General features: G+C 49.4%; 1 protein-coding gene across 1 annotated transcript in view; it reads left to right on the top strand.

Moving 5' to 3' along the window:
• DCP2 (decapping mRNA 2) overlaps positions 1-24,906 on the top strand; it is a 76,550-nt gene that overhangs the window by 45,029 nt on the left and 6,615 nt on the right. The window contains exons 9-10 of the mRNA XM_082243914.1: positions 24,179-24,289; positions 24,460-24,511. Of these exons, the coding sequence (XP_082100040.1) occupies positions 24,179-24,289; positions 24,460-24,511 (163 nt within the window). The remainder of the gene's footprint in view (positions 1-24,178; positions 24,290-24,459; positions 24,512-24,906) is intronic.

Below are 24,906 nucleotides of genomic sequence, written 5' to 3' on the forward strand. Positions count from 1 at the left end.
GTTGAACAAGGCAACCATGATTCCAGTGGAGGAATCCCCGGCCTTTAAGAATCCGGCTGAGAGAAAAGCGGAGTCTGTGGCCCGCAATATGTTCACTTTTGCTGGTTTGGCACTGAGGCGCGGTCCTGGCCATTGCCCTGGTGTCACAAACACTGAGTGGGCTAAACTTTTGGGCCATTATCTGAGGGTTGAGCAGATTTCCCCTGCCTTTGTTGAGTTGGCAGACCAGTTAGTCCAGGGGCTGCAATTTGTCTGCGATTCCTCTCTTGACGCTGCTTCCTTGATTTGTAAGCTATCTGATTTGGCAGTGGTGCTTAGGTGTGTGTTGTGGCGTAAGTGTTGGTCTGCGGACCAGACTTCTAAAAAAGCTGTTTGGGGTTTCCCGGAATGACATTGTTTCTCAAGGGGGGGGGGGAGATCACCTTTCTTCCACATTCTGGGAAGGGGAAAGGACCTAGTTGCGGACTCGGCCCTTTTTGCTCAGCACACAAGTTTTTTGGTCCCTCAGGGTCCACTGATAAGGGTTCAAAGCCTTTCAAGCCCCCCCTCAGGAGGTTCCAAGTGGCCCTGGTCTGGCAAGCTGAGAGCAGGATTCCCTAGACCCGTGGACAAAGCTCCTTCAGCATGAAGGTGTGCCCTCTCCCATGCCTGCGGTGGGGGATGTCTTCTTTAGTTTCCTGGCCCTTGGACCTCCTGGGTAAATGACAAATGGGTCCACAAAGTGATTCTGTCCAGTTACAAGATAAAGTTTCTTTCTTGCCCTCCAGAAAGGTTCTTCCCTTCCAATGTATGTCTGTCCCTGGACCGATTGCAAGCTCTTTTCGGGCGGTGCAAGACCTGTTGCTTCCGGGAGTGATTATACTGGTATCGGAACTGTTAAGGTTTTTATTCAAACCTGTTTATAGACCCAAAGAAGGAGGGCAAGGTTCGTCTAATTCTGGACCTCAAGGCGTCCTTGCTCAACAAAAAGTACAGAGGTTTGTGGCAAGATCATGGGATCCTCTCGGGCGGACGCCACAGATGCTCTGGTGGGGCCAGTATCATCTTATCTACGCCTTCCCTCCTATCAAGCTTCTTCCGCACCTTCTACGCGGGATTGATGCTGAAGGGATTTCTGTTATTCTGGTGGCCCTGGACTGGCCTCGCCGGTCTGGGTATGCTGACTTGGTGCGATTGGTCCCCGACATCCCTTGAAGACTGCTTCTCAGGGAGGACCGGCTGTCCCAAGGGTCGATCTTCCATCCTGCTTTACAGTTTCTGGCTTTGACGGCCTAGCTGTTGAAAGCCAAGTGCTGAAGGATAGAGATTTGCTTGGGTTGGTGATTCCAACACTGTTGTAGGCTAGAAAGTCTACCTCCTAGAAAGATTTACCATCATACGTGGTAAACTTACATTTCTCTAGCGCTCATTGACAGACGTAGTCCTCGGTGATACAGCACCTTCGGGTTATGTTGCCTCCACAGGAGCAGGACTAGACAGGAAATTAAAAAGCTCTGGCCACACCCTAGGGGCAGTCCCAGAGGGTATATCCTCTCTCTCTCTCTGCCTCAGCAAATCAGTTATTTTCTGTCTAGTTAGGAGTAAGGACCTAGATACCTTGCTGGGATCTTCGGTCCTGGCAAGATTTTTTTCTTAAAAGATTTTTTAGACAGCTTTTTTTCTCCAGTGTTCCTGTGAGATCTTCAAGCAAGAAAGCTGAACTGGGCGACGGGCTGGATGTTGAGATCCGGTGGTCACCCCAGTTCAGCCTACGAGCGCGTGCAGGCCATAGCTCCGCGCTGGGTCGGCCGCGACAAAGTCCCATTTAGGGACTGACCCCGCGAGTTAAACGTCTCGCTGAAACGCCAAAGACCATGAGTCACGGCGTCCATATCGGTCGACAGCCCTCCCGCCCCGGTGGAGAGGGGTACTGTCAGGAGTTGGTGCCCGCCTGGTTCCGGTATGGTGAGTAGTATGTTCCCCCTTTTCCCCTGACGGGTCTTGTGGTGAACGCGGGCCCCTCTCTGTATGGTAAGATAGAGTCCCTCTCTATCCTATAACATGACACAGATCCTCCTACTTTGAGTGTGATTTTATGTGCAAAAAGCCAGGAGGCTTGGTTTGGGAGCTAACAATCTAATTGTATACATGTTAAAAAGATTGTAATCAGTGGCATTCTGGGAATCTTACTATAAGAATAAGCTACCTACCAGTCAGAAGCCACGGACATGTAGACTGCCTCCCTAAATCAGATCTCCAGCTATAAGCAGGCCTCCCGAACGGCCATGCGGTCCGCCAGGGCCGGTACCGCCAACCACGTCAAATCCCCATGCAGAGAGAGTGTTGTGTGCCCTGCAGCACACCGCTATTCAGTACAGGCCGCCGCCATTTTTTTTGCTGGATCGCACGAGCCGCCATCTTGGCGTAGCCTCGTGTCTCCAGCATGGGGGCGGCCATGTTTGAGGTGATCCAAACACCTCGTGGAGCTAGGGGAGGCGCCGGAAGGCGTGCAGAGGGGCGGAGCCGCCTCCTTTCTTCCTGGGTAGCCAGCCAAAAGACTTCCTGTTTGTCAAGACAGCGCTGTAACCTGTTGCAGTTAAACTCTGAGCATCAAGTGGTGAGCCTGGGGGTCTATCTCTCTCTCTCTCTCTCGATCAATAGGGATCCCTAGCAGGTAACACTAAGGGGCTTTTTTGTAGCGCTGGGGGTCTGAAAAAAAAAAAAAAAAAAAGGTTTTTTATTTTTGAATTTTATTATCCAGGAAGTGACTGGAATTATCATGGACCCTGCCACACATATTCCCCCACCTGTTTCCCTTGAGGGGGCCACGGGACCCACCGGTGCACAGAGTGTAGAGTCATTTACAGCAATTTTGGAGTCTATGGTGGCTCGGGTGGAGGCGGCCTGTCAGGGACGGGGGTCAAGGAAGCGACCCCCGCCTACCCCTATACTATCTGACACCTCTGACTCAGATTCAGAGATGGTCACTGCAGTTGCAGGTCCCTCTGCAAGGGCTGTTATCTCAGGTAAAGCTCCCTCAGACAGTGAGGAGGACGTTTCTTCTCCCGCTATAATTCAGGAAGAAGCATTGGTGGACGCACTAGTTGTGGCAGTGCAGGAAACCTTAAAACTTGAGGTTTTACCGGCAGAGGCAACTGAAACAGAGATTCCTTTTGGTACTAATAAGCCCATCAAAACGGTGAAGGTTTTTCCTGTACCCAAGTGTTTCGGTAATAAGATTAAAGGAGAATGGGAGCATTCTAAACGTACCTTTACTATTTCCAAGCGTATTGCTAGACGCTATCCGTTTGAGGAATCCATCATTAAGAAATGGACGGTACCACCAGTGGTGGATCCACCTATTTCCAGGCTGAATAAAGCCACGGTTATCCCAGTGGAGGACACTTCGTCCTTTAAGGATCCGGTGGATCGAAAGATGGAAGCAGAGTCCCGCACCATCTTCTCTCTGATAGGGTCAGCATTTAGACCAGTAATTGTTATTGGTCTAGCTTCCCAGACACTTACGGAATGGGCGAGAATGGTACGCCAAGACCTTAGGGGAAAAGATATTCCCCAGGAGACATCTGATTTGATGGAACAGATTATACAAGGGCTACAGTTTATCTGTGACGCAGCCTTGGACACTACTCCCCTATTAGGGCATGCATCTATGTCAGCGGTCATCCTCAGACGCGTGCTGTGGTTAAAATGCTGGTCAGCTGACCTAGGTTCCAAAAAGACCTTGACAAATCTCCCCTTTCAGGGGAATCGTCTATTTGGGGCCAACCTAGATGAAATCATTAAGGATGCCACTGGGGGCAAGAGCACTTTTTTGCCACAGGCTGCTAAAGCTAAGGGACCTCGCAACAAGCGAGGACCTTTCTTTACCGCCCATAAAGGGCGCCCGGCTGGAACAAGCGGGAAAGGCAAGACTCCTCCAGGAGGGTTTAAGAAGGGCTGGTCGGACAAACAGAGGACCAACCCAGCCAAACCCGAAGCAAAGGAGTACACAGCCTGAAGGTGCGCCCCCACCCGGTTTCAGGATGGGGGGACGTTTTCACCGGTATTCAGGACATTAGATCGAACATCAACCACTACTACCGGTGCGATTCTTCCCTTCCAACATTTAAGCACTACAGGAAGCGGTAGTTACCGTTCCCTGAATAGATCTTTTCCTTTACCTTTTCCTAAGATTAGTCCCTATACCTCACAGGAATCGGATCTGGTTGACCAGATAGGCCAAGAAGCCTCTAGTCGGGTGACTTCGGTCCCTGAGGTTCAACCAGAAAAGATCACCCTTCCTGATAACAATCAGGTATCTGATAAATGTGTGGGAACAGAAAACGACCAGACTTTCTCGGATGGTCGGGGCCAGATAGCTCTAGGGACGCCTGGTTCAGATCCAGTCAGCGCCAGTGGTCCTAGAAATTCTAGGCTGGCCTCGTCAAGCCGGCCTGGCCGACTTGGACATGCTAGTCGCAGACGTTCCATGGGAACTTCGTCTCAGGGAATGTCTGTGGTCTCAAGGACCAATTTACCATTGTGCTTTACAGTCGCTGGTTTTAATGGCCTGGCCATTGAGACCCAAGTACTGAAGGACAGAGGGTTGTCAGCTTCAGTCATTCCTACCCTTATTAAAGCAAGGAAAGCGACTTCCAGCAAGGTCTATTATCACACATGGAAGATATTGCGTGGTGCGAATCTTTAGGATTTCCTCCACGTACCTATTCGGTGACTCGAATATTGGCTTTTTTGCAAAAAGGGGTTGAGCAGAAACTAGCCTTGAGCACCATCAAGGGTCAAGTTTCAGCATTAGCAATCTTCTTTCAGAAACCTTTAGCTACCAAGTTCTTGGTGCGGAATTTCATCCAGGGGGTGCGGCACCTGGCTCCACCACTCCGCGCGCCCTTACCGCCCTGGGATCTTAATTTGGTTTTGTCGGTTCTACAGAAACCTCCCTTTGAAAACATCAGGGAGATTCCCTTGCTTACTTTATCCCAGAAGGTGGCCTTCTTGGTGGCTATCACTTCTGCTCGCAGGGTGTCAGAACTGGCTGCATTATCATGCCAGTCCCCATACCTAGTGATTCATAGGGATAAGGTAGTACTTCATCCTAAGCCATCCTTTCTTCCTAAGGTGGTTTCAGATTTTCATCTGAATGAAGATATTGTACTACCTTCCTTGTGTCCTCAGCCCAAGCATCATCGGGAACATGCGTTGCATTCCTTAGATGTGGTTCGGGCAATCAGGGTATACCTGAAAGCTACGGAATCATTCCGTAAGACGGATTCACTTTTTGTGATCACGGATGGCCCCAGAAAGGGTTTGCCTGCATCTGCCGCGACCATTGCCAAATGGATTAGACAAACGGTGGTACAGGCTTATTCTATTAAGGGTCAGAGTCCTCCGTTCCCTGTTAGGGCGCACTCCACTCGAGCGCTCAGTACTTCCTGGGCCTTTCGCCATCAGGCGTCAGTGGTCCAGGTATGTAAGGCGGCCACCTGGTCGTCGGTACATACCTTTACAAAATTCTATAAAATTGATGTGACGGCATCGGCGGATGCCTCATTTGGCCGCAAGGTTTTGCAGGCCGCAATTTGAGGAGACCGGTGGTCTACCTCGAGGGTTTTTTTCTGTTTTGAAAAAAAAAAAAAAAAAAAAAAATTTCTCTTTTTTGTTGAGTCTCATCATTAAGGATGAGCATTGTAAACTTCTAGTTGGCACCGGTTGGGCCTTCTAGATTGGGATTTGATTTCATTTTCCCACCCCTCATTTGTGATACTGCTCTGGGACGTCCCGAAGGTGCTGTATCACCGAGGACTACGTCTGTCAATGAGCGCTAGAGAAAAATGGATTTTTGTAAAATCTTACCGTAAAATCCTTTTCTCTTAGCTCATTGACAGACGTAGTCCCCGCCCCTCTGTTTTTTGAGTTGGGTTGGGTTAAAATCTCTAAAGACTGCTTTTTCACATAACTGATTTGCTGAGGCAGAGAGAGAGAGGATATACCCTCTGGGACTGCCCCTAGGGTGTGGCCAGAGCTTTTTAATTTCCTGTCTAGTCCTGCTCCTGTGGAGGCAACATAACCCGAAGGTGCTGTATCACCGAGGACTACGTCTGTCAATGAGCTAAGAGAAAAGGATTTTACGGTAAGATTTTACAAAAATCCATTTTTCATGGTGTGAGTCGATCGTGTTCACCATCGTTCTTTTTCGGTGGCTCAGATTTTAACTTTCCTTCAACGAGGTGTTGAGCAGAAGTTGGCCTTGAGTACCATCGTGGGCCAGGTGTCTGACTTGGCGTTCTTCTTTCAGCGTCCTTTAGCCACGCATTCATTGGTGCATACTTTTATTCAAGGGATTCGATACCTGACTCTGTGGTGCGGTCTTCTCTACCTGAACTTCATGCTCTGTTCTCCAAAAGCCTCCCTTTGAAAATATTTGAGAGATTCCCCTGCTTACGCTTTCTCAGAATGTAGCTTTTTTGGTGGCCATCACCTCTGCTCACAGGATGTCGGAACTTGCGGCGTTATCTTGTTGTACCCCTTACTTGGTGGTCCATAAAGATAAGGTGGTTCTTCGTCCACACCTGTCGTTTCTACCTAAGGTGGTCTTTGACTTCCATTTGAATGAAGACATTGTGTTGCCTTCTTTGTGTCCCAGGCCCCCTCATCACAAGGAGTTTGCATTGCATGCCTTGGATGTGGTACGGGCGATTTGGGTGTATCTGGCAGCCACAGAGTCTTTTCGGAGGTCAGACTCTTTGTTATCACAGACAGGCCAAGGAAAGGGCTTTCCCTTTCCTCTGCGACCATTTCCAGATTGAGCAGACAAACTGTGACTCGGCCTATTCCATCAAGGTTCAGGTTCCTCCTTTCCCTGTAACGTCACACTCTACTGTAACGTCACACTTAGTGCTTCTTTGGCCTTCTGTCATCAGGCATCAGTGGTGCAGGTCTGCAAGGCGGCCACTTGGTCGTCGGTGCACACTTTCCCTAGATTCTACAAAGTAGTTGTGTTGGCATCTACAGATGCTTCCTTTGACTGCAAGGTTTTGCAGGCTGCTGTTTAGAGGGTCTTTCCCTCTTTGGGGGTGTATTGTTCAGTTTGGGCTGCAGTTGTTTTTGTTGAGCTCCTGTTTCCTGGTTGGCTCTTGTGTTTAGCCTTGGGATTTTTATGTTATCCCACCCCACTGCTTGGGGACATCCCTATGGTTCTCAATATGGAGCGCTGTGTCAGTCAATGAACGAAAGAAGGGAAATAGGATTTTTGTACTTACTATAAAATCTATTTCTCTGAGTTCATTGACGGACACAGCACCCACCCCTCTACTGAGTTTTGATACTTCTGACACTGCTTGTTACTAAACTGAAGGCCCATAGCAGAGAGAGGGATGTATAACAGTTAGGACTGCCCATAGGCATAGCCAAGTCTTTTTTTCTGCCTAGTGTCCTAGTCTTGTAGGGGGCGATATATCCCTATGGTTCTCAATATGGAGCGTTGTGTCCGTCAGTGAACACAGAGAAATTGATTTAACGGTAAGTTAAAAAAAAAATAGAATTTTTGTAACACTGAAATTGCAAACGCATTATCCCTATTTTATTATCCATATTTGACAATCTTGTAAATGTTTCACAACATTAGTGGGTGGTGATGAATGAAAGGTTTGCTACTGTCCGAGGATCTAGATGTAATTATTTGACAGGAAATTCTATGTGAGAAGTGTTTTCATTCTAAAGCTGACCATACACTAGTAGATTTTCGAACTAATATTCATTTGAACATTCAGTGATTAGATGAATGCCGTTCAAAAGTACTTAAGGATTTTGTTTGATTGAAAATGACAGTCGATTTGACCTCACTAACCATTAGAAAATCAAACAAATGTTCCTAAAACACAAATTTTTCAAACTAAATTCTACTGGTGTATGACTAGCTAAAGCCAGGAATGGGCATTGTCCCTCTTATCTTGTTCTTTTTCTGAGCCACATTGCTCTGAGGAGGGAGCCACATTGTTTGTTCGCAGTGCTGTGCTCTGCCTTAAGCAAATGTAGGGGCATAATGGGGTTGATTTACTAAAATTGCAGTGTGCAAAATCTGGTGCAGTTGTGTATGGTAACCAATCAGCTTCTAACTTCAGCTTGTCAATTATGCTTTGACAAAAAAAAAACTGGAAGCGGATTTGTTTTTTTTTTTTTTTTGTTTTTTTTTTTTTATAATCTTTATTTTAATTTCTGCAAACATAATAAAAATAATACATAGAGAAAAAAATAAATAAAAGATTCAAGTGCATGAAATAAAATCTCTATATAGTAATGTGTAAACATAGGGCACAGCATGACAAGTGCACAACTGGCAACCTTCAAATCTGTGATCAATTGAAGTCCTAAATGCACTGAAATGTTGCTATTTCCCTGAGGGCGAACCAGGTGATGAGTCCATGCAAAAAAAAAAAGTGGGGGGTGGAACCAACATGATCTGTCCAAAAGAGGCAATGCCAAAATCGCTAACTAACACTGCACACACCCAGTCAGCCAAGCAAACACATGGATTAAAAGAAGAACAAAAATTAACCATTACAAATAGAACAAGACTTTGACACTTGCAGGAGCAGGGTAGGACGAAAAAAAAGAAAGCCAAACCCAGATGCTAGGGTCCATGCCCATATAGAAGTCGTTTGTGAATTATAACTGAGTAAATGGGAGAATCCCACTGGCAGAGCATAAAGCAGCCCATGACAGGCTGCCGTTTGGCAGGAGGAACAGCTACAGACCTAAGAGGGATGAAGAGAAGGCACTAAGGGGGTTGTGACCCTGTTTGCCCTGTGCTATAATGAATCCAAACTGACCAGATGGAATAAAACCGTTCAAATTTATCTTTACATTTAGCTTTCCATTCCTCAGCCTCTATGATGGATGATATCAACCTTACCCAATCCTGCCGGCTAGGAACTTGGGAGTTCAGAACCTCGGGATTAAATGCCTAGTCGCATTAAGGAGATGGGGCAAAACACATTTCTCTATCGTTCATTGACGGACGCAGTCCTCTGATGTATATCACTAGGGTAATACTGCCCTCTACAGGAGTAGGACATTAGGCAGAAAAAAATTTCTGACTTCGCCTATGGGCAGTCCCTGGGGGTATACCCTCTCTCTTACTGCATAGGATGTCAGTTTTGATCTGCCTAGTCAGGAGTGAGGACCTTGTTCCTTGCTGGGATCTTTGGTCCTGTCAGGGGAGTACTTTATGTAGATTATTTTTTTTTTTTTTAGCTAGTCCTTTTTTTTTTCTCCAGAATTTTTTTTCTTCAAGCAATTATGGTGGGCTGGGCGACAGACTGGACCCCCATATCCAGCCTCGGTCGGGCCCTCCAGGGCTGGATGACGTGGTAGGGCTGGCTGAGCCTCCGTGGGAGGGTCTGATTGCCGCGCGGGGCTGCCATTTTGTTGTAGCCTTGTCTGCAGTTATGGAGGCGGCAATCTGGGGGGGGGGGGTAGTTTTCACCCATTTTGCGGTGAATTTTTGCTGGGAAAGCCCGTGGGTGTGCCTGGAGGCGTTTTTTCGGGGGAGGAGCCCCTCTCTCAAGCCCGGGAAGCTTCTGGCTCAGGTTTTTTTTTTTTCTGAGCCACCGCTGACACATGCAGACCTCCTAAAGATTGCTGACTTTCCAGGGACAGTGAGTAACTGGGGTTTTGTTCTCTCTCTCTGCAGGGGTCTGTAGTGTGGGCCTGACCTCCGGGGGGCGCAGTAGCGCTGTGGGGAACGTTCCCTTTTCAAAAAAACAAAAACTTTTTTTTTTTTTCTGTCATTTTTTTCAAATTTTGCTTGCGCGTCCTATTAGTGCAACATGGACCCCTCAGACCATGTGTCCCCACCTGATGCCCTCACGGAGTCCAAAGGGCCCTCTGGGTCGCAACTGTCCACTGATGCAATTTCAGCAGTCCTGGAAGCTTTTGTGTCCCGTGTGGAGGTAGCCTTTAGAGGGCGGGGTGCGCAGAAATGACCCCCCCCCCTTACCCCTGTCTCCTCTGATGTTTCAGACTCTGAGTCTGACCCAGCCACCGCAGACGCGGGTACCCCGGCTAGGTCGGGTACCCCCCGAGGTGCCTCCTCCGATAGCGGGGATGAGTTTTCTGCCTCTTCTGCTGCGCATGATAAGGCGCGGGTGGACACACTGGTTGTTTCGGTGCGCAAAACCCTAAAGTTGGAGGATGCGGCTGTCGTCACTCCTGGGGCGCGGGTTGCCTTCGGCACCCATAAGCCCCCGAGGGTGGAAAAGTTTTCTCCCTTCCCCACTTATTTTGCTGGCCTACTCGCCAAAGAATGGGAGCGGCGAACACGTTCTCCCGGGGTCTCTAGGCGGTTTACCAGGCGCTACCCTTTTGAGGAGTCTCTGGTGAAGAAGTGGTCGTTGCCACCTAAGGTGGATCCCCCGGTCTCCAGACTTAACAAGGCTACCGTGATTCCAGTGGAAGATTCCCCATCCTTCAGGACCCAGAGGATAGGAAGGCGGTTGCTGTAGCCCGCAACATGTACGCTATGGCGGGGACTGCGCTATGGCCTGCTTTTGCTTCGGCCCTTGTCACCCAAATGGTGACTGAATGGGCGAAGCTGCTTCGCCGGGACGTGGAGGGCCAGCCTGTCCCTCCTGAATTTGGGGAACTGTTGGTCTAGATGGTGCAGGCGCTGCAGTATGCTTGCGATGCTGCGCTGGACATTGCTTCCCTTTTGGGTCGTCTGTCGTTTTCGGCGGTGGTCATGAGGCGTATACTCTGGCTGAAGTGTTGGTCTGCGGATCAGGCTTCTAAGGCCTTGATGGAACTCCCCTTTCAGGGGGACCGTCTGTTTGGGGCTACCCTGGACGACATTATTAAAGGTGTTACGGGGTAGGGACTCTCGCCGTCGGCGGGGTCCATCCTTTTCGGCTCACAGGAAGTATTCTCGTCCATCAGGGGCAGTCGATAAAGCGAAGCCCTTCAAGCGTCCCTGGGCTGGGAAACACAAGTCCGGTTCCGCCAGACCTGTGGACAAGGCCCCGTCGGCCTGATGGTGCGCCTCACCCGTGTCTGGGGTGGGGGGACGCCTTTGCCAGTTCTCGGATGTGTGGCTGACCCGGATCCCAGACAAATGGGTCCGGAAGGTTGTGCGGTCCGGATACAAGATCTGTTCCTCCAGTCAGGTTTTTCCCTTCCAATGTCCGCCTATCTCCGGATTGCTTGCGAGCGCTCTATGGGGCGGTGCAGGACTTGCCACAGCAAGGAGTGATAGTGTCTGTTCCGCACGAGGAACGCTTTCACGAGTTTTATTACAACCTGTTCACGGTTCCCAAGAAGGAGGGCAAGGTGCGGCCGATCCTGGACCTAAAAGCACTGAATGTGTTCGTGCATGCTCAAAAGTTCAAGATGGAAGCCATTCGCACGGTGGTAGCTTCCCTACATAGGGGGGACTTCCTGGCCTCGATAGACATCAAGGATGCCTACCTTCACATTTCGATTTGTGCTGCTCACCAACGGTTTCTCAGTTTTGCCGTGGGAGAAGATCACTATCATTTTGTGGCGTTACCCTTTGGGTCTTCACAAAAGTGTTGGCCCCGGTCCTGGCACTGTTGCGACAGCGGGGTATATCAGTCCTGGGCGACCTGGACAATCTGATTCTCAGATTGGTGGTCGTGGCGTGGGCCCCTCCCTAGAATGGTCGGACCTTAGGGACCCCTTCGGTTTCCTGGCACCCCGGAGGACTGATCTGGTGTACCCCTTAGCATTTCCCTACCCCTTTTACCTTTGGGGGGGGGGGGGGTAATAATGCGGTCGTTATGGCGCTTATTTGAGGGGGGTGGATTATCCTGGGTGGGTACGGTCTCCCAGTTTGTGCCAGCGTGCGCTTGCAGACCGTAGCTCCGCACTGGGTCTCCATAGCAACTCTAGTCCCACAGACCGGGACTGGCATACGGGTGAAACACCCCGCCGGAAAGCACACACCTGGCATGCCAGCGTCGCAGCGCGTCCCTGGGCCGACAGCGCCCTCACTGCGGTGCAGAGGCAATCTATCAGGATGGACACCCACCCTCAGCAGCGTGGTCCGGTAAGTACAGTTCCCCCCCGTCTGGTTAGCGGGCCTGGAGCGGACGTGGGCTCCTCCATAGGTGAGTAGGACCCTCGGGTACCCATACCTCCTACCACTCTCCTCCACTATGAGGGGTCACCTGGGACCTTCTCCTCCTACCCTGGGCTCCGGACCCCCGGGACACTTTTAGTGGGGGGTCCCCTATGTAAGTCACCTCAGGTTTACCAGGCAGCGGACGGTGGGGGTAGAGGCCTCGGAGGGTGGGTACATTGTTGCGCCTCATACTGCTACCTGGGGGGGGGGGTAGTTTCATCCGCTGGGATAACCCCCCACCAGGGCCCCCAGTCCTGTTACTAGGGTAGGCCTCACTAGGCCCAAGGTCACGTGCTCATCAGCGTGAAGCAGCCATTTTGCCGTGGCTGGCAGCCTTAACAGGCCTCGGCAGCCTGCCTGGGTATCCCTATCACTGTAATGCTAGTGGCCATTTTGCTGGAGCCGGAGACAAAACAGCACAGGAGCTTCTGGCTCTTGTGGGCGGGGCATTTCCTTCTACTTCTCTTCTCCATGCTGCTGATGGACCTTGATGTGTTCTCCATGTGGTAACTACTCTAGAGGAGTTTAATTACCCTGGCCTTCACCTTTTCATCTTCAGAGGGGTTTCAGGCCTTTAGGGGGCTTAGGATTATTCCCCGGAGTAGCGCTGCGTGCATCGCGATTGCCTCTTAAAGGCGCAGTGCACACCGGTAGCGGTGGACTTGCTGGGACCTGTGGTGCCTTTGTAACCTCACTCAGGGGCGATAATATTTGGCGATTGGGTGCGGATTGCTCCCTCTTAAGCCATTGCTCCTGTTATTAGGAGAAGCTTCTGTTTAACCCCTTACGGTGCAGGTTCCGGTGTTTCCCCATTTCCCTGTCTGCTCTTTACATTCTTACTGTGCAATCCTACCTTTTGGCCATATGTCTAACATGGATTCCCCAAGTTTGTCTGCGACTCCCGATGTACCTTTTGGGGCCCGCTTCTAATGCTCTTGATGTGACTTTATTGTCTGTGATGCAAGAAATGTCCAGAAAAATGGACAAAGTTATTGCGGCAGCATTTACTAAGAGATGCCCTCTGCCCTTGCCTGTCTCATCTTAGACCTCCAGATTCTGAGGCCGATATGGTTGCCGGCGAGGCAGACCCCCTTTTGGAGGATGCGTCCCCGCATTGGCACAGGATAAGGTGCTGGTAGATGCTTTGATATCCTCAGTGAGGGACACCCTAAAAATCACGGATGCGATTTCTAAATCGCAAGGAGCCTCGGAATCCTTTGGATCCCTCAGGGCAAAGAAATCGGCCAAGGTTTTCCCTTGTCCCGAAGTCTTGTCCGCCTTAGTGGAGGAACAATGGCTGCGACCTAATTGCACGCTTGCAATTCCCAAACATTTGGCTAGACGCCACCCGTTTTTAGGAAGAGATCTTACTCAAATGGACGGTCCCCCCCTCAGGTGGACCCCCAGATATGCAGTATTCACAAGGTCAGTTTTACCGATGGCAGAATCCTCATCTCTCCCTGATCCGATTGATGTATTGAGGTCTTATCCCGACACCTGTATACGGTAGTGGGATCCATCCTCAGGCCTGCCCTGACTACCATTCTAGTCTCTCAGACTATGTTTGAATGGGTAAAGGCTCTGAGAGAGGCACTGACGGTACCCCGTTACCGTCATCTGCCCTGGAACTCGCTGACCAATTATCACAGACTGCAATTTGTATGTGATGCTAACCTGGACGTTCTTCCGCTCACGGCCAGAGCGTCAGTGGCAGTGGCGGCCGGTGCTTTCGGGGCACAGCGGCGCTGCCCCCCCGTCCATGCGTCTGGCCCCCTAATCTGCATGCAGGGGCGCAGGACGCATGGAGCTCAATGGGTTTTTTTTTTCCAATCACCTGATTAGAGCCATAGGCTCTAATAGGGCCATGCAAAAGATGGACCCCGGGGCGCAGAGCAGTGCGTCCCGAGCCCACCCATTGTGTGACAATAGCGCATGAAAATTCGCTATTGTCACACGGATCCTCCTCCTGCCCAATCAGGGAGCGCGTCCGATACGCGCTTCCTGATTGGCCGCAAGGCAAACCAAATGCCATGGGCCTAGGAGGAGGCGGGAGGACTCGTGGAGATGCCGGGGAATCGGGATTGAAGCCGCCGCCGGGACACTGAAGAGAAGGTGCCGCCGCAGCTGCTCCAGGTAAGTGCACTGGTCTCGGGGGGGCATTGAAGGAGGCACACACGCACGCTGGTCTCTGCATTGAAAGGGGACATGTACCCTGGTCACTACATTCTAAGGGGACATGTGTGCTACTCACTGCATACTAAGGGGACATGTGTGCTGCTCACTGCATACTAAGGGGACATGTGTGCTGGTCACTGCATACTAAGAGAACATGTGTGCTGGTCACTGCATACTAAGGGGACATGTGTGCTGGTCACTACATTCTAAGGGGACATGCGTGCTGGCCACTACATACTAAGGGGACATGCGTGCTGGTCACTACATTCTAAGGGGACATGTACGCTGGTCACTACATTCTAAGGGGACATGTACGCTGGTCACTACATTCTAAGGGAACATGTGTGCTGGTCACTACATTGTAAGGGGGCATGTGTGCTGGTCACTACATTCTAAGGGGGCATGTACGCTGGTCACTGCATACTAAGGGGAATGTATACTGTTCACTGCATTGAAAGGAGGCACGCTGGTCTCTCTGCATTGAAAGGGGGCACACTATACCTTAATTATTGAAGGCCCCTTTCACACTTTTGCGACCTCAAAGTCACGCAATTTTTTACATTGTTTTTTTGCTGCAAAGCCTATTACATTTTTCTGTTTGCGCCCCCCCCCCCCCCCCCCAAAAAAAAAATTTTGAACACCAGCCGCCACTGGTTAGTGTGCTCATCAGACGTGCGATCTGGCTAAAGTCCTGGTTGGCTGACCAGGCTTCTAAGTAGCTTTTGGAAGATCTTCACTTTCAGGGTGATCGCCTTTTTGGTTCCTCCTTAAATGACTTGATCAAGACGGTCACTGGGGTAAAGAGCACACTCCTTCCTCACTCTACGAAGGGTAAGTCTCCCTCGCATAAGCGAGGTCCTTCCTATACAGCCCAAAAGCGTCTTTTTCGTGCGACGGTGTCGCAGAAAACTAAACGTCGGGTGGAAAAGGATCTGGGATACGGTGGGCTGGTAAACAGAAATCCTCTGCCCCCTGCACCTCCAAGCAGACCCCTTTGGCCTGAAGGGGCGCACCCACCCACTTCAGGGGTGGGGAAACGTCTCAGTTTCTTCCCGGATCCTTGGACCTCACTGTTGCACGACAGGTGGGTCCACGAGGTTAATTCAGTCCGGGTAAAAGATAGTTTTGTTCCCGTCCGCCAGACAGATTTTTTTCCCTCCAATCTTCAGCTGTCCCCAGACACCTTGCGGAGCTGCAGGAAGCGATTCGGGATATGCTGTCACAAGGCGTGATTGTACCAGTTCCTCATCAGGAACGCCTTCGAGGGTTCTATTCGAACCTGTTTACCGTTCCACGGAAGGAGGGCAAATAGCGCCCAATCTTGGACTTCAAAACTCTGAAACGATTTGTGGCCTGCTGGCCTCGATATCAAGGATGCCTATCTCCTTGTCTTGTCCTTATTTGCCAGGGTCATCAACGATTCCTCCGCTTAGCGGTGGGCAAGGACCATTTTCAATTTGTGGCGTTACCATTTGGTCTCGGCTCTGCTCCCAGGGTCTTCACCAAGGTGTTGGCCCCTATCCTGGCTCTGCTCCAACAGAGAGGAATAGCGATTCTGGGATACCTGGACGATCTTCTTCTCCGAGTGGACTCGTCTGTGACCTTGGAACGGGATTTGGAGGTGATCATTCACACTCTGAAGCAGTTTGGTTGGAATCTCAACCTTCAGAAATCTGCCCTGGTTCCAACAACCAGACTGGAGTATCTAGGGATGATACTCGATTCAGCTTTGTCAAAGGTATTTCTACCTCCTGTGAAGTTACAGAAGTTAAGGGAAGTGATTCTGTCGCTGCTGGCTTGCGACCTGGTGTCTCTCAGGTCATCTATGCAGGTGCTGGGCCTGATGGTGTCCTCCTTCGAGGCCATACCATATGCTCAGGCCCACACAAGACTTTTGCAACAGGAGATCCTTGTCAAATGGGACAAGGATCCTCTATCCCTGGACAGTCTGATTCATTTGAGTTGGAGATCCAAGGACCCCCTGAATTGGTGGCTCAGCTCTCCGAATCTTCTCCATGGGAAATCCTTCCAGTATTCTGGACAGTGGTTACGACAGATGCCTGTCTGACCAGTTGGAAGGGGAGGTCTGGGCACCCTGAATGTTCAAGGGACCTGGACGTTGGAAGAGTCCAAGCTCCCGATCAACTTTCTGGAACGCTGCGCAATCAAGTTGAGCCTGTTCCACTGAACGGACAATCTCGAGGGGTGTTCTATCCAAGTCCAGTCCGACAATGTCACGGCCGTGGCATATGTCAATCATCAAGGGGGCACCAGGAGTGCCCTGGCGGCTCTGGAGGTAGCCGAGATCCTGCACTGGGCAGAGGACTACGTCCCAGCCCTATCCGCCGTGTGCATTCCCGGCATAGACAATTGGGAGGCAGACTACCTGAGTCGTCAAACCCTGGATCAGGGAGAGTGGTCCCTGTATCCACAAGTGTTCCACCAGCTGTGTCTCCGGTGGGGGACCCCAGATGTGGACCTGTTCACCTTCAGACAAAATAGGAAAGTTTGTGGCTTGGTCCAGAGATCCTCTGGCCGATGCCGTAGATGCCCTGGTGGCTTCCTGGAGCCAGTAAGGGCTAATTTATGCATTTCCTCCGCTGAAACTTTTACCTCTCCTGCTACGCAGGGTCGAGTTGGAGGGGATTCAGGTAATTCTGGTGGCTCCAGATTGGCCGGTCGCCGGTTCCTGGACACTTGCTCTGCGGGAATATCTTCTATCTCAGGGTCCGATCTTCCATCCTGCTTTACAGTTGCTGGCTTTAACGACTTGGCTTTTGAGAGCAAGGTGCTAAAGGACACGGATCTGTCCGATTCTGTGATCCCTACCTTACTCAAGGCTAGGAAGTCCACTTCTCTGAAGATTTATCATCGTACGTGGAAAGCGTACATTGCGTGGTGCGAATCACTGAAACTGCTTCCTAGATCCTTTGCTATCAGCAGGATCCTGACCTTTCTACAGAAATGGGTTAACCAGCGTTTGGCATTGGGCACTCTTAAGTGTCAGATCTCGGCCTTAGCTGTGTACTCCCAACGCTCTTTGGCTACGCACTCTTTGATTTGTACGTTTCTTCAGGGGGTTTGCCATTTGGCTCCCCCCAGGAGGTCTCCATTACATCCTTGGGACCTTAATTTGGTACTATCGGTTCTTCAGAAATCTCCTTTCGAGAACATAAGACATGTTTCCTTGCTCGCCTTGTCGCAGTAAGTTGCCTTTTTTTGGTGGCTATCGCCTCTGTGCGCAGGGTTTCTGAACTAGCGGAGCTATCTTGCCGCTCTTCTAATCTGGTAATAGGTAGTGTTTCGGCCTAATCTGTTGTTTCTTCCTAAGGTGGTTCCAGACTTCCATCTGAACGAAGACATAGTGCTTCCGTCACTCTGTCCGAAACCTTCACATCCTAAGGAGATTGCCTTGTATTGCTTGGATGTGGTTCGGGCAATACGGGTGTGTCAGGAGAGTGAGTCCTTTCGTAAGTTGGACTCTGTTTGTAAATACAGATGGACCCCGTAGGGGTCATGCTCCATCTGCGACGACCATCTCTCGATGGATTAGACAGACGGTGGTGAAGGCGTATTCTCTTAAGGGCAGGGTTCCTCCTTTCCTTGTCACGCCGGCGTTGAGTGCCTCTTGGGCTTTCAGGCGTCAGTGATGCAGGTTTGCAAGGCGGCCACTTGGTCGTCTGTACATATGTTCACCAAGTTTTAGAGTGGATGTGTTAGCATCCCCGGATGTGTCCTTTGGCTGCAAGGTTTTGCAGGCCGCCATTTAAGGGGCAGTCTACTTTTCCTTCTCCTTTATGGTTTTGCTACAATTGGGCTCCATGTTATATAGTTGGCTATGTTAGCTGTAGGAATTGCATTCTTTTAAGTTTGTCCTTTCCCCACCCCTCAGTGGTTACTGCTTTTGGCATCCCATCTATGATTTAAAGCAGCAGCTATGTCCGTCGGTGGACGAAAGAGAAAATGGGATTTTTTACTTACCGTAAAAAAAAAACATTTCTCTGAGTTCACCGACAGTTGTAGCTCCCACCCCTCTTTTCTCTGAAGAGTTGGGTTTTGGTTATTATTCACTGCTTGCAACTAAACTGAAGATGAAACGGTGAGGCCAGGGGTAATAAGCCAGGGACCCCGCCCCCCTGGCCGTGTCAAAGCCTTTGGCTCTACCTGGTTAGTCCTAGTGGGAGGGGCTTTTTACCCATCCGTCTATGATTTAAAGCAGCAGCTACGTCCGTCGGTGGACTCAGAGAAATGGATTTTACGGTAAGTGAAAAAAAAACTATTTTCTATACTTCCCCATTGAGAATGTATGAGCGACCATTTTCTTGAGGTCCGTGGGATGGACAGGCATGCGGCATGGCTTGTAATGATAGAGGCAGAGCTTCTTCCTCTTCCGACAGTGTTAGTTTTGTTTTTACACTGATCAGGCTGGATGCTTCTCTGTGGTCTGGTAACGCTCCTGGGTTTCCCTGTGGGTTTTTTTCCTCTTCTGCTCTTCTGCTATTCTTACACAATAATCTGGGATTGTGAATCCGCAGTAATAGCGGTGGGACCACGTTTTTCGCGGTCTTAAAGGGACATTGCACAAACAATTTTTTTTTATTTGAGCAATGGAGTCCCAGGATAAAAATTCACCTGCAGACCCCCTGGAAGTGACTGCGGGACCCTCCGGTTCACAGTCGCAGCCAGAAATTGCAATTTTTTTTTTGCAAAGCCTGATGTCAAGTGGATTTTGTCATTTCTGGTGCTGCCAGCCGCAAATGCCCCCTGCCCTCACCTCCATCGGCAGGGTCTTCGGATTCTGAGACAGATATGGTCGCCGCGGATGCAGAGCACCTTGGGGGGTTGGTGCCTTCACATTCTGTCGGTGAAAAGGACCTGTCCTCATCAGCCGCTGCGTGGAAACGTGCATTCGGTGGAAGCCCTGATAGTTTCTGTGCAGGAAAACCCTAAAATTGACTGATGAACCTACGGCGTTCGATACGCAGGTGTCTTTTGGTTCCCGCAAATCCTGTAAATCGGGCAAGGTATTCCTCCTGTCCAGAATTGTTTCATACTATTGTGGATGAACAGTGGCGACGCATTAAGCACATAGTGGTGCCTACGCGTTTTGCACGAAGCGGTGTCCAATAGGTGGACTGTACCACCGAAAGTGGATTCTCAGGCGGCCAGGTTGAATAAAGCGACTCTGGTACCGGTGGAAGAGTCTCCAACCTTTCCGGATCCTGTGGATAGACAGGTGGAATCCTTGTCCCGTCATTTACATGTGGTAGCAGTTCACATGATAAAGGCTACCTTTGTGAATGTTTTAGTAGCGCAGACTGCTACTGAATAGGTGATGTTACTGAAAAGTAACTTGGAAACAGCACGGCTTCCCCATTGCGGTACTGGAACTAATAGACCAGTTGACCCAAGGGCTGGTGTTCATGTGATACGTCCCTGGACTCAGCTTTGTTGTTGGCCAGGACTTCAGCAGTGGAGATTGCTATTAGTAGCATGGTATGGCTAAAATGCTGGTTGGCTGACCAGGCTTATAAGAAGGCTGTAATTGGTCTTCCTTTTACAGGGGAGAGGCTGTTTAGATCCTCCCTGGACCAGTTGATCAAAGGTATCACGGGGGGTAAGAGACTAATCTGCCCCACTCCTCTAAGGGCAAGGCGCCGCATACTAGGCGGGGCCTTCCTTTACTGCTCACAAACCTCTTTTTCGTGCCTCTGGGTTGCAAGAAAAAGGTAAACAGTTTAGGTCTTCTGGGGGTTCCAAGAAGCCATGGTCGGGGAAATCGAAGTCTGGCCAATCTGGACCTGCAGACAAGTCTTTGGTTGCAAGAAGGGGTTCCCTCACCCGAGTCTGGGGCGCTGGGACGTCTTTGATTCTTTCAGGAACCCTGGACCTCCTTGATTCAGGACAAATGGGCTCACGAACGGATTTGATTAGGATACAAGATTGAATTCCGGCCTCGTCCGTCGGACAGGTTATTCCCGTCCAATCTTCAATTATCCCCAGTCCGGTTAAGGGACTTGCGAGGGGTAGTACATGACTTGCTGTCGCAAGGAGTGATTGTGCCGATTCCCGCTCAGGGACGTTTTCAAGGGTTTTATTCAAAAATTTTCACTGTGCCCAAAAAAGAAGGCTCTGAACCGCTTTGTGCGGGTACGGAGGTTTCGGATGGAGTCCATCCGCACGTTAGTAACGTCTCTGCATCAGGGAGATTTCTTAGCCTCCATAGATATCAAGGACGCATATCTACACATCCCTATCGATCCTGGACTCCAGCAGTTTCTTCACTTTGCGGTAGCAGAGCAGCATTATCAATTTGTAGCGTTACCCTTTGGTCTCGCCTCCGCTCCCAGAGTGTTTACCAAGGTACTAGCACTGGTATCAGCACTGCTGCGCCGGCAGGGGATTGCGGTACTGGGCAGGGCTATCTTACTGAATGGGCACGCTGGGCAGTTGCCCAGGGGCCCCACTTTCCCCAGCTGAGCTTTAGTCCTGATTCCCGTGTGCATCCAACCGTTGAACTTGACAGGTGGCAAGCGCCTGTTGGACCTGAGCTGCTGGCAGGCCACTTGGGCCGTGGAGGGGTAGTCCACAACTGCGAACAACGGGAACAGGCACACACAGGATAGTCGAGTCTGACTCCCGTCCGTGTGTGTGTCCACCGGACCCAGCCGCCGAACTTTGATGCTGTCATTAGCCTGGCACTGCTGTACCAATAAATATCGCCTTATTGATAATTTGCATTTTTATTCTCGTGGGTGATTGTGTAGGCAGGGCCCCAGTGCACTGCATTGCCCGGGGCCCTTTTAATGCTCTTAAGATGGTACTGGGGTACCTGGACAATCTCCTGTTGAGAGCGGACTCATTTAGCCTTATTGGGGGATCTGATGATCGTGGTCAGAACTCTGCAGGAGTTCAGTTGGAACATCAATTTCAAGATGTTGACTTTGGTTCTAAGACTGGATTATTTGGGCTTGACTCTGGATTCAGCCTTGGTGAGGGTTTTTCTTCCTCCAGACAAGCTGCAAAAGTTGCAAGGGGCGATGCAGTTGTTGTTAGACAACAATCTGTCCTCTCTACGACTTTACATGCGAGCCTTGGGTCTGATGGTATCAACCTTCGAGGCGGTTCTGTTTGCTCAGTTCCATACAAGGCCTTTGCAAAGGGAGATTCTTGTGAAATGGAACAAGGATTCAAAGTCCTTGGATTCTATGATTCGTTGAGCCACAACACAAAATCTGCTCTTGGTGGATTCAGTCTCCAGCACTGGGCCAGGACAAGTCCTTCCTTCCCTTTTGGACGGTGGTAACCACGGGCGCCAGCCTGCTGGGCAGGGACAGGGTGCTGGAGAAGCTCTGTGCACAGGGTACCTGGACGATGGACTTAAAATGTTTTGGAGCTTAGAGCGATAAAGCTTTGAGTCATTGGACGACTTCTCTGCAAGGTTGTCCGGTTCGGATTCAATCAGGCAATACCACAGCTGTGGCTTACATCAATCACCAGGGGGGGCACCAAGAGTGTCTTGGCGGCCAAGGAGGTGGCCGGGATTCTGGCCTGGGCCGGAAGCTTTGTTCCAGCCCTCTCTGCTGTACACATTCCAGGTGTGGAAAACTGGCAGGCGGATTACCTGAGTCATTAGGTGTTGGATGAAGGGGAGTGGTACCTACACCTGGAGGTGTTCCGCCTTCTGTGTGTTCGGTGGGGGACTTCCGAGGTCGATATGTTTGTTTCTCGCCTCAGCAAGAAGGTGCAGAGATTCATAGCCAGGTCTCGAGGTCCTCTGGCCAACGCCACAGACGCACTGGTGGCTCCTTGGGGGTCAGTATCGGCTGATTTATGCATTTCCCCCATTGAAACTCCTGCCAAAGGCTTCTGCGCAGGATAGAGGTGGAAAACATTCCGGTCATTCTGGTGGCTTCAAACTTGCCTCGATGGGGTTGGTACGCAGACCTGATAAGGCTGGTCGCCGATACCCCTTGGAGACTGCCTCTAAGGGAAGATCTGCTGTCTCAAGGTCGGATCTTCCCTTCTGCTTTACAGTCGCTGGCTTTAATGGTATGGCTGTTGAAAGTCTGGTGTTGAGAGATAGGGGTCTTTCTGACTCTGTGATTCCTACACTCTTGGAAGGCTAGGAAGTCAACTTCCAGCAAGATCTATTATCATACATTTCATGGTGTGAATCGCTGACAGTGCACCCTCATTTGTTTTTGATCGCTAGTGTTTTGGCCTTTTTGAAGAAAGGGGTTAAACAGCAGTTCGCTTTGGGTACTATCAAAGGCTAAGTTTTGGCTTTGGCTATATATTTTCAACGCCTGTTAGCCACACATGTCCTAATCCGGACTTTTATCCAGGGAATGCGCCATATGGCTCCTCCGAGGCGATCCCAGTTACCTCCGTGGGATCTAAATCTAGTGTTATATCGGTTCTTCAGAAGCCTCCTTTTGAAAAAATGTGTGCTATTTTGCTGCTTTCTTTGTCTCAGAAGGTGGTCTTCTTGGTGGTGATCACTTCTGCCCCGCAGGGTATTTGAATTGGCGGCATTGTCTTGCTGCTCAGCTTATCTGGTGGTACACAGGGGTAAGGTGGTACTTCGACCTAATCAGTCGTTCCTTCATAAGGTTTCTGATTTTCATCTGAATGAAGACATTGTGTTTGCTCTTTGCTCTAAACCTCGGCATCCTAAGGAGTATGCCTTGCATTCTTTGGATGTGGTTTGTGCGATCAGGGTTTATTTAGATACCACTGAGTCCTTTAGAAAACATACGCTCTTTTTGTCCTTACTGATGGACCTCTAAGGGATTGGCTGCGTCTGCTGCGACCATTTCCAGATGGATTATTGATTACGCAGACGGTGGTACAGGCCTATTCACTGAGGGGTCAGGTTTCTCCTTTCCCAGTGAAGGCTCATTCTATGAGAGCACTCTTGGGCTTTTCGCCATCAGGCGTCGGTGCTACAAATTTGCAAAGCGGCTACTTGGTCATCTGTGTATACAAGGTAGATGTGTTGGCATCCGCGAATGCTTCTTTTGGCTACAAGGTTTTGCAGGCTGCAGTTTAAAAGAGAACTCTGTTTAGTTTCTCTTTGAGGGTTCAATTTTTTCCGGGTGAGCTCCAGTTGTTCCTGGTTGAGCTCCATGTTACCTGGTTGGCTAAGTTTAGCCATTGGGGACTTATGTTTTGTTTCTGTGTTGTTTCCCATCCCTCATGATTATACTGCTTTGGGACATCCCTATGAGTCATGAAGATAAGGAGCTGCATCTGTCGATGAACAATGGAGAAAACTGGATTTTTGTAAGATCTTACTGTAAGATCCTTTTCTCTGAAGTTCGACAGATGCAGCACCTGTCCCTTTACTTCTGAGGTATCGTTTTTTTTTTTTTGTCTTCTATACACTGCTTGCAACTAAACTGTTTGATAGCAGAGTCTGAGAGGTTATGCCTGCAGGGACAGCCCCCATAGGTGTGGTTAAGTTTTTTTTCCTGCGTAGTGCCTATTCCTAGAAGGAGGAGCATAACCCTATGAGTCATGAACTTCAGAGAAAAGGATTTTACGGTAAGTTTACGGTAAGTTCTTACAAAAATAGTTTTTTTTTTTTTTTAATTTATTTTCCTTGCACCTGATTGGGTATTCTTTACAAACTGAAGCTTCACCTTACTACATTTACAAAGTAAAATTAGTTCAAGTGCACAGTCTATTTGCCTTTAGCAAATCAACCCCAGTGTCTTTGTGATCCATGGGCAAATGCACCAATGTTCATGTACTGCATCTATGGAGGAGCTGCTTTTTCACCTAAGAACAGGGGGATACCGTAGAACAGGACAGAAATAACAAAGCTTTCAATTTTCATATTTATTTTATTTTTTTTAATGCTAGAACCAGAATCTTAAGAATAACGGTAAAAAGCAACATCAGGACTCTCCAAACCAAAAGAAGAAAGCAAATGGGGTTCACACTACGCAGGTCAAGCAACAGATTAGCCTTTTGGTAAGCCAGATCTTGAGTGGGATAATTAGTGTATCAGTATTGTACATATTGCGTTATAAAAAGAAGTCCTGGTATTTCTGGGCTAAATTACCAGACATGTAAAAGATCCATGATTTGTGCCTGTAAACAGAACATTAAATGTTTATTGTTTTAATTTTTTTTTCTTTTAGAAATCTGACAGGAAACTTAACCCCAGAAGACTGCATGACACTTTTGATGGAGGTAAGGGTTTTCACTTTTGGTTCGTTGTGATCCCAAAAAAAAATGGTGTATATGTGTGTGTATATGTATGTATGTATGTATGTATATGTGTGTATGTATGTATGTATATATATATATATATATATATATATATATATATATATATATATATATATATATATATATATATATATATATATGTATATGTGTGTGTGTGTGTGTGTGTGTGTGTGTATATATTTGGGATCGACCGATTATCGGCAACAACGATATATCGAGGGCCAATATGCACTTTCCCCGATATATCGGAATCGGCCCCGGCGGTTGCTGATATTGCCATGACGTTGTCGCATATGTTGCGCCACACCCCTCGGTACACTGGGACAGCTTCTGCCTTCTTAGGTCGCCTCCCTCAG

The sequence above is a fragment of the Pelophylax lessonae genome (assembly GCF_965119305.1).
Source record: "Pelophylax lessonae genome assembly, chromosome: 1".
Taxonomy (NCBI): domain Eukaryota; kingdom Metazoa; phylum Chordata; class Amphibia; order Anura; family Ranidae; genus Pelophylax; species Pelophylax lessonae.